Genomic DNA, 9,863 nt, shown 5'->3' on the forward strand with positions numbered 1-9,863 from the left:
TGCTTTTGGCGGGACAGCCATGCTTTTCGGCAACGCGTCCCGCGGGGTTTTAAAATTTTCCTGATTACTAGGCAGTGCATGGCCAGCGAGAGATGCTTGTCATGCGGCCGCTTGGGGCGCACAGCCTTTTGCAGCTCCCGGTTTCCTGCACACCACCTGAGCTTCCACATCCAGGGCAGCAGTGTGCTCCCTGCTGCTCGCTTGGTCGCTTTACGGAGTGCAGCGCCGCGTGCCCCGCATTACAAAATTAAAAATCTGGTCACCTTAATCTAACCAGTTCTCACCACTTCTCTAGAAGTGGTTACTAATTTTTTTCTGAGTGCCGAGAAGGGGTTACTAAAGCAACTTCCCTGCCCAATAGGGACTGGAGGCGCGTGTGTGCGGCGGCGCCACTGTTTGAATCCCACCCCCATCGGAACCTGTTCTTAAAATTTTTGGATCCCACCACTGGCCCCACCCACTTTCTGAAAAGCTCTGTGGATGCCAAGGGAAGTACTGATGGGCACCATGGTGACCAGTGGTCCCACACTGGGCAACTCTGTTCTGGCAGCTTCCTGCTTCCCATGGTAGGGAATGGGAAATGACTATGTGAACGCATCCCTGAATATAACATCAGCCAGTCAAAAGAAGGGGCTGGAGGTCAGTGAAGAGGAGAAGAAATCCAACCTCGAGTGAGCTCAGATTGTAAACAATCGGTCCGAGGTGCAGGAGGACAGTGAGATGATGTGATCAGGAAATTTAACAAAAGTGGTTCAGCTAGAAAGTCACATGGAATGTGGTGATACCGGCCACGATACCGGCTGCTACCGGCCACGAAGAGGCAACTTCCAAGGGGACTCACCAAAATTGGACCCAAGAGACAAATGGTGCCATGTGTATTTGAGGGGAACTATTGGAGGGGTGCTTACAGTCAGGTCTACTCAAGGACTGTTGCTCCTCTCCCAGGCGATACTTGGCTATTGGATTTTCTTCAAGTCCACCGTGAACTACCAAATAATGACTTGGCCCCCTCGGATCCGTTCGGCTAATGATGGTGCTTTCCCTGGAATCAGGTGACCTCCACCACGCAGCCTAGCAGAGCCATAGGGCCCAGCCCCGAACCGGTCCCTTCTGTTGGATGAGTTTGGCTGTGCATTTCCCTGGAACCAGAGATGTCCATTAAGGCAACGAACGCCTCGTGCAACTTCTAATGAGATTCTTTGAAACTGAAGGTGAGCAAGTGGTCTCCTACAATGAAGGAAGGACCTCCCATTTCCCACAGTGTAGAAAGTAAGTCCATCACTGATCTAATACTATGAATGTCCAAGACGAAAGCCAGCGGGTGGCAAATAACATTTGGAGGGGGGTTTTTTTGGACAGTTTTTAGTCTCCTGAGGCGCTGTCATCACACGCTTTTTGGTCCAAAGACTCCTGATTCTCACCTTCCAAGGTTTGTACGGTGGAGTTATCAGTCCCGACCGGTTCCTTGGGTTCCTCTGGAGAAAGTGGCACGGTTTCCTCCACCCGCTGACTTTCCACACTGGGTGGCGGATCTCCTCCATCGACTTCAGCATCTGCTGGATTGTGGGTAGCTGAAGTCTCGGTTGGAAGTTCAGTCTTCTCTTGTGGACAATCCTGGGTTTTGGTAGCTCCTTCTTCTTCCTTTCTGTCCACCTCTGGTGCCTGAGCTCCTTCCTCCCTTTCCTTGGTTGGTTTCTCCTCTGTCTTGGCACTCTCTCCATTAGCTGTGACCGCCTTGGTTGGGGATTTAAGGTTCTGAGCGGCTGCTAAAATATCCGCCTGCAGCTGTTTGGTGGAATCCACAGGCTCTTCCTGGCAGGAATCACCCACCTTCTCAGGCACTTCGCTGAAAGATTTGGCACCCCCCAATCTGTCATTCTGGTCCACGTACTTCTTCTTGGGGAAAGATGACGGGTAATAGGCTGAGGCCTTGTGCTTCTGCCGGACGATGACGGCGGCGCAGACGATGAACATGAAGATGAAGACCAAAGAACCCACCACAATGATCAACAGCATGTACTCTCGGAAGAAATCCACAATCCCATCCAGTAGGGTGAGGGTGGCTGACGTCTCGTTCACCGAGGTCACGAGGATGTCGCCCAAGGTGGGATGGACACTACTCACTGTCACGCTTGCAGGGGGGGAGACGGAGGAAGCCCCCTCCCCCTCCCCACTCCCACCATTGTCTTCCTCGGCCGCTGTTGGAAGATGCCTGGATCGGGAGAAGCAGAGAGGGACCATCAGCACAACAAGGAGGCAGACGACTCTTGCGGCAGCCATGGCAGCCGTTGGCCTTGGGTGGCTCTCTGCAAAACAAACACACGGAAACAACAGAATTAGATATTGTCGTCTTTTATCGCTTCTAATAACAGCAGTTAACTGAGCCAGTGTGGTATAGTAGTTAAGAGCAGGTGGATTCTAATCTGGAGAACCGGGTTTGATTCCCCACTCCTCCACCTGAGTGGCAGAGGCTTATCTGGTGAACCAGATGTGTTTCGGCACTCCTACATTCCTGCTGGGGGACCTTGGGCTAGTCTCTCAGAACTCTCTCACCCCCACCTACCTCACTAGGTGTCTGTTGTGGGGAGAGGACTCAAGCCACCTTGAGTCTCCTTACAGGCGAGAAAAGTGGGATATAAATCCAAACTCTTCTTCTTCTTTGACCTGGAACAATTATTCTCCATACCCAGGTGTTTGGGGCCAGGCAGGTGTCCACATACCCTGAGGTGGGGCAGCTGCGGAGGGGGCCTAGAACTTTGGGTGGGGCCTGCTGCCACCAGCTACCTTATCCACAGGTCTACCCTGCTGCCCATTTTTCCCCACGTTTCTCACAAATTTCTTTCAGTGGGAAAGCTATGATTGTTTTATAAAAGCTTTGGCTCTCAAGTTTCCATGGTTCAAAAGCAAGTGAGTTGTCCCTTTACAATGACTGAAGAAGAAGAGCATTTTGATGGTTGCAAAGAGACTTCAAACATTTTCAGTTAATGAATTAATATTTAATACTAGAATATTAAGTACATTTTCTAGAATTACCAGCTTCACATTTCAGTCCACAGCTGAGAGCAGCATTGGAGCCATAATTGCTCCTGCCCCCAAACCAGGGCCTGGCCAAACCCTGGGCTGGTTCAGGCTGTGAGAGGCAAATTCCAGAGTTTGAAGGTCTGCTGTGGAAACTGTGACCCAGCTCCAAGGAGGCAAACTCCAGCAGGCCGCACCACTGGTCTGACGCAGTTTACATGGCCAGCTGCATCTGCAAGGACTTTAATGTGGTTCATAAAACGCACTCGGCTCTCCAGTTCTTAATTTGGAAAAAGCAAGGGGTTCCAGGGTGGAAGCGTTCCTGGGGGCTGTACACATAGTAGCCCTCAAAACCCTGCCCAGTGGTGAGTGTGAAAGTCCCTCTGCACATGCTCAAACGTGAAGGTGTTCCTCCAGAGGTGGGAACCAGCAGGTTCTCACAGGTTCCCGAGAGTAGGTTACTCATTATTTGTGTGTGCCGAGAGGGGGTTACTAATTGGCGATTTTGCCAGGGTTTTTTTTGCTTTAGTTACGCCCCTCCTCTCAGCACTGGTGTGCAGACCTTGAAGCAGTCTAGCAGGAGGTGCACCAGCATGCATGGCAGCCTGCGCCTGCGTGCATTTGTTTCCTGCCCAAGGAATGCCCCGTCTTTGCCACAGCCCTGCCCAGGAATGCCCCGCCCAGCCCCATTGGTGCTACGCCACAGTTTGAATCCCACCACCATGGGAACCTGTTACCAAAATTTTTGGATCCCACCACTGTGTTCCTCCCTTCTCTAAGCATCCTCAGCCTCCTGGCCCTAAACGGCCCCTTCAAGGGGCTGCCTCTGACTCAAAGGGCTATTTCTCCACTCGAGGGTGAACTGTCCAGACTTCTTGCCAAGTTGTCAAACTTTTAGCACTCTTAACTCAAACTTGGGGTGCGGCTGAACCCGCTGGATTTCTCTGCAGCTGCCAAATGCGTCTCTTTGCACCGGTGTCTGGATGAAAACTGGATGAAAACGCTGGTCAGAGAAGAGCTGCCCTGATTGATTCAATCAAGACCCAATCCTGTTTCCAACAAGTTGTCCACTAGATGGTCCTCGGGGGCCCACGAGCCACACACTTTGGCAACATCCTCCTGAGTGGGGAAACGTAAAGCAGGGGTCTTGCCCCCGGGGTCACTGCCCCCCCCACACGTCCTCAATAGCTCCTCCCCCACCTCTCAGCCACTGGCATTCAGAGCATCTCAGGACCGCTGAGAGGCTGGCCATCTTTACCTCCCCTGTTCAAATCCTGCCTCCACCAGGAGACCTCAGCCTGACTTGATGCCTCTTCTCACCTTAGAATTGTATAGGCCTACTTTACAGGGTTGTGGTCAAGATGATAATATATGGGAAGTGATGTGCAAGAGCAATGCAGACATATAAATTATTCTGCCCGTGAACATGGAGGATCCATTTAGTTGTGCATGGGTCAGTCCGGCTCGTCTTCAGGAACGTGAAGAGGAGAGTGCCGCGTCTATATATGGACATGTTTCCTCAACGGGAGAAGTCTGGAGCCAGACTGTGCCGGCTGCCCCACATTCCACCGATCACCTGAGCAGATACTCATTGGGGAGAAGGATTTCCTCTTTTATGGTCCCAAACAGGCAGCCAAACTCAAAGGGAATTTGCAGCGCCATAAAGACAAATATCAGTGTCATGCTTGATTAACAACGGCCTTGGCCTTCATAGGGCCACAGAACTTTCTTGGCCCCCGTTAATTCTCTTTCTCCTTCTGTTGTTCTTTCCTTGGGATTTCTCTTCAGGCTACCCCTTTGAGAGAGAGACCCCAATCCACATTCTGGCAGGCAGTGCTAGGCTCCTGTCCAGGGAAACGTAGGGACGTTGGAGAGGGAGGGAGCGCAGCCAGCAGAAACGGCACCACCCTTCAGAAACTGGATTCCACCGTCCGCCCCGCCCCCCCAACCCTACACCACTAATCTAATCAAGCCGCAACGGACTGGCAGGTTTACCTAATGCCTGAGCGTCAAGCCAGCTTGCTGCAATTCCCAGCCACCTTTTCAGACAGAGATGGAGAGAGGTTTGGAAACGCAGAACGGAAAGATGTCCGCTTCTAGGAGCTCATTCCATCCCACCCCACATTCCTTCAGTGATCTCACTGAATCCCATAAATCAAGACTGTGGAGGCCAAGAAAGGAGGCATTTCCCAGCTCCCAGCTGATGGATCCTGAGACAGGCTCCAGAAACTGTCTTAATTAGCATTAGCCATTGTATTCATTAGGTTAGCTGTAGTTTAGCGCTAGCTTAGTTAACTGAGTATTGGATTGTAATGTTATTCGCTAGGTTAGCATAAGTTGTTGCTGCAACTGAATTGCTGAATTGTTAGCTCTAGACCACTATCTACTGTTATTTTCGCTGTTTGATGTTGTATCATTATGTATATGATGCTATAATTTGTTATTAGGCTACTGTACTGTTATTATGTGATGTTATGTGAAGTTTTATGATGCTATTACAGTGCTATGTTATGATTACGCCTTGATTATTGATATGTTGACATTTGAGATATTATGTTTATTGATGTTGTTGTTGATGTTATGGTCATTGTTGCTATTATTCTGATTGATGTTGCTATTATGTTGTTGTACATCGCCCTGAGCCTTCTGGGGGACGGCGGGATATAAATAAAATCTCCATTCCATTCCATCTCTTGAAGGCGGTTCCGGGCCTGGCAGGGCTAAGCTGGAATCTCCTTTCCCGTCACAAACAGCTCAGTGGTGGGATCCAAAAATTTTAGTAACAGGTTCCCATGGTGGTGGAATTCAAACTGTGGTGTAGCGCCAATGGGGCTGGGCGGGGCATGATGGGGCGTGGCCAGGCATTCTGGGGGGCGGGGCATTCCTGGGCAGGGCTGTGGCAAGGACGCAGCCGCTGCGCCGGTCCTTGGGCGGGAAACGAATGCAGGCAGGCGCAGGCTGCCACACATGCCGGTGCACCTCCTGCTAGACCGCTTCAAGTTCTGCGCGCTACTGCTGAGAGGAGGGGCGTAACTAAGGCCAAAATCACGTGGCAAAATCACCCATTAGTAACCCCCTCTCGGCACACACAAATAATTAGAAACCTACTCTCGGGAACCTGTGAGAACCTGCTGGATCCCACCTCTGAAACAGTTCCTGAAAGTAACAGCCCTTCCATCTCATATACTTGGGGAGAGTGAGTGGTGGAACCTCCATGTTCAAGGGAAGTCCGCCAAAGCGTCTTAAAAGCTATCCCTACCATTGGAAACCTGGCTGAGCCCCAGGCTTGCCGAATGCGGGGGTGGGGCTCAAAACCGGCCAGGCAGACAGATGTGGAGGCATTTCTTTTTTTGCTGGAATTAACGGAGCTCTGGCTTCGCGGCACTATTTTATGAGCCCCAGGAGGTGCCTCCTGCTTGCCCCTTGCCCTGCCTGGGCCCCTGGATTTGACCAAGGAGTCCCCTTGAACACTCTTGCAAACTCTGTACACACCAAAGTCCTTCAGTCCAGAAGGCAGGCTCCCCTGCCCCTCCCCCCTCCTTCCTAGATGCAGAACATATTCCCTAAAATCTGCTTTCATTTTGAAGAGGGCTGTAACCCGAGAGCTCTCCCTCTCCACTGGGCCAGGGACAGGAACAAACCAACGGGCAATTAAATCCACGGCCATGGTCTGCTCAGAAATACCTCTGCACAAAACCAGAGGCAGGCCTGGGATTTCATTCCCCATGGCTATGATTTGCCTACGTTCCTGCTACCCAAAGCAGAGACAGCTTTTCTAACCAGGAGATTAAACAAAGCCGGGGTTTCAACCAAACAGGGAGCCCCCCCCCTCCTATTCCCAATGGCACAAGCAGCTTCTTGGAACGCTTCCGAAGTCTCCAGCAAGGCCGTCTAAAAGCCATCTAAACATCTGCAACTTCAGAACCGCCCAGAGCAAAACGACCAAGTTCTCTGGGGCAGCCCGAGGAGTTCAAATCCACTTTCAGCACCCAGGTTCAGTCTCAAAATATATGAGGATGTTAGCAGGGAGCACTTCTGGTCATGTGCAGAGTGCCTTTTCTTCACTGGATTGGCCCCAGCCCGTTGTTGCCCATCTGGGCTCCACAGTGAGCAGAAGGCCTTGAGACAACCGAAGGCACCAGAGGGATCCTCCGACCGACCGCGGGCAGCAGGAGAGTGCCGGATTAGGGTCTCGGCTAGATCCTGCATGTGACGGAGCTTTCCCGGGCACGAGGAGAAATCTTCCTCCGATGCAGAGGGGAGGGCTCCTTTCACCAAGGAAAAGCACCCCCAGGAAAGGAATGGATCTGCGGCATCCAACCCCACCCACCCCCAGTCTGTCAAAGACACTTTTATGTCCAAGCAGATGTACAACCTGACTCAAAAAGTGGCGCTCTCTCCACAGGCACACATGCAACACGTCACCACCACAAAGGTGCGCACATCAATGCAGCTACCACTCCCAGAGTTGCGGTGCCAGGTGGCCACACGGGTCACCCCTTCGCCCGCCACATCCCAGCCCTGGCCTAGAGTCAGCGAGAGGCAAACAAGCCCTGGGCTCCAAAGATGAAAGAGGCCAGGAAAACACAGAGTGCTCATCAGGGTCGGATGAAGAAGAAGAAGAGTTTGGATTTATATCTCCCCTTTCTCTCCTGCAGGAGACTCAAAGGGGCTGACAATCTCCTTGCTCTTCCCCCCTCACAACAAACACCCTGTGAGGTAGGTGCGGCTGAGAGAGCTCCAAGAAGCTGTGACTAGCCCAAGGTCACCCAGCTGGCGTGTGTGGGAGTGTACAGGCTAATCTGAATCCCCCAGATAAGCCTCCACAGCTCAGGCGGCAGAGCTGGGAATCAAACCCAGTTCCTCCAGATTAGATACACGAGCTCTTAACCTCCTGCGCCACTGCTGAGAGACTCGAACTCTGAGCAACTGGTGCCAGCAGTTGAGGCGCGGATGGATGGAGAGCAAGGCCGAGCACTTTCCCGCCCACATTGGGCAACTGCCAACCCTGTGCATAAATGCCACCCGCTTGCACGGGGCTGTTGTCTCAGGGACCTCTTCTTCTCTGCAACCTGAGCGCTCAGGACAGCAGCCGGGGTGACGGATCATGCAGCCCAGGGGCATGGAAAGTGGGCCAGCCCTCCGGCCAAGTCAGCGCCAGGCAGGCACACGTTTTGCCCCGTGCTGCCAGCCACTGGAGAAACGACTCGTGGCCACCTGCCCAAAGCCCAGCTCTGCCAGGCCCGCAGGCAGCAGCCAGCTCATGGGCAACGGGGCGGCCCGCCAACACCCACTGCTTTGGCACTCACGCACCAGATGGGAGCAAGAACCTCAGCCAGGTTGTCAAGCCTTAGAATAGCTAGAGGATGCCCTGAACAACTGTTGATTCAGCCGCCCCCAAGCCGGCTCTCGGGTGCCAAGGCAGAGGCAACGGTGCCTCTGAGCATCTGCAGAATGCCATTTTCCTCTCACATCTGGGGATTCGGGGGCAGGGGTTCGACCAGTGTGGCTTCTAGAGGCTCTTAATTGCGCGGGGGGGGGGGGGAGTCCTCCTGCAAGCAGTTCTTCGCAAGGGACCGCGCGCACAACTCCTGGGAGGGCCGGGGGCTCCTGCAAAGCCCACCCCCACCCCTACGGAAAACTGCGCGCCTCCTGCTGCTCAGCAAGAGCCGGGAAAGGAGGTAGCAGTCGATAATAAGGCGGGGAGGGGGGGCAGCCCCGAGAGAGAGCGAGCAGGCTGGGCAGGGACTCACCGGGCAGCAACGGGCTCCCTCCTGGGCTGGCTGCCGGCCGCGCTCGCCGGCGAGTCTGCAGCGGCAGTTCCTTTGCAGCGCCTCTGGCCGGCGCCGGGCAGGCAAGCGCGTTTCATGGGGGGCCGGGGAGGGAGGAGGGAGGGAGGGAGGAGGAGGAGGAAGAGGAGGAGGGCAGACCCCCAGAGCCTCCCTCCTTCCCTCCGTCCTCCCCGCTTGGGGGGCTGGGCTGGGGGGAGGGGGGCGGCCGAGGCGGGGCGAGGCCCGCCCCGGGGGAGAGAAGAAGAGGAGAGCGGGGCTGCTGTTGGCGACCCCCGGCTCTTAGGCACGTCCCGCCCTCCAGCCCAGCCCAAACAAGAGTGCCCCCGAGCGTGTGCAGAGCCCCTTGCGGCCGGCGGGCGGGCCGAGCTCCAGAGCCACGTGGCGGCGGCTGCTGCCCGTCCAGCCTCCCGGGCAGATCCCGCTTTTTCTCTGCCCCGCTCCTTCCGAGACTCTGCACGCCGATCCTGCGAGGTAGGCGGCACGGGGGGACGGCCGGAAGATGGGACAGGAAAGCCCGGGAGGGCTTCGTGCAAATGAGAACTGGATTCGAATTCAGAGTCGGGACTGTCCGGCCGGATGCAGCCATTGCGCGCGCACACCCCCCACCCACCCACACCCAGGCCCTGCCCCTCCCTCCGGAAAAGAATCGCCATTTCCCCAGAGGGTCAGAACTCAAAACGACGGGGAAAGTTTGGCCAAAGTTTGCTTCGTTTTCCAAACTGGAAAAAAGAGAAGGGAAACACGCCCCCCATCCCCCCCCCCCGGGGGACCTGGCTGCCCAGCGGCTGCACCTGAGACGCGGGGGGAGGGCAGCTGCAGGGAAAAGAGGGGGGTCTGGCTGCCCAGCCCCCCTGTGCAGACAACTGGCCCAGTCCCCAGGCTGGATACAGATGTGGAGAGGAGTGACAGCTGAGGGCCAGAGCATCTGACTGGTGCTTCGAAGGTCTGCAGTCCCTGCCCCACCAGGAGAGGCTGAGGGAGCTTTTAGTCTGTTTAGTCTGGAGAACAGCAGATTAAGAGGTGACATGACGGTGAAGGAGCCAGCTTGTTTTC

At 54.5% G+C, this 9,863-nt stretch overlaps 1 protein-coding gene across 1 annotated transcript; it reads right to left on the reverse strand.

Moving 5' to 3' along the window:
- Positions 1-351: 351 nt before the first annotated feature.
- Positions 352-8,968, reverse strand: TMEM119 (transmembrane protein 119). The gene is made up of 2 exons (XM_048514757.1): positions 8,772-8,968; positions 352-2,306 (listed from the first exon to the last, which is right to left on the reverse strand). The coding sequence occupies exon 2, from the start codon at positions 2,278-2,280 to the stop codon at positions 1,363-1,365; it is 918 nt and encodes a 305-aa protein (XP_048370714.1). The 5' UTR covers positions 2,281-2,306; positions 8,772-8,968; the 3' UTR covers positions 352-1,362.
- Positions 8,969-9,863: the final 895 nt, after the last annotated feature.

The sequence above is a fragment of the Sphaerodactylus townsendi genome, linkage group LG13 (genome assembly GCF_021028975.2).
Source record: "Sphaerodactylus townsendi isolate TG3544 linkage group LG13, MPM_Stown_v2.3, whole genome shotgun sequence".
Taxonomy (NCBI): Eukaryota; Metazoa; Chordata; class Lepidosauria; order Squamata; family Sphaerodactylidae; genus Sphaerodactylus; species Sphaerodactylus townsendi.

Bases quoted from the DNA above. Each gene is read 5' to 3' on its own strand.
- TMEM119 (XM_048514757.1), bottom strand. From the start codon at position 2,280: ATGGCTGCCGCAAGAGTCGTCTGCCTCCTTGTTGTGCTGATGGTCCCT.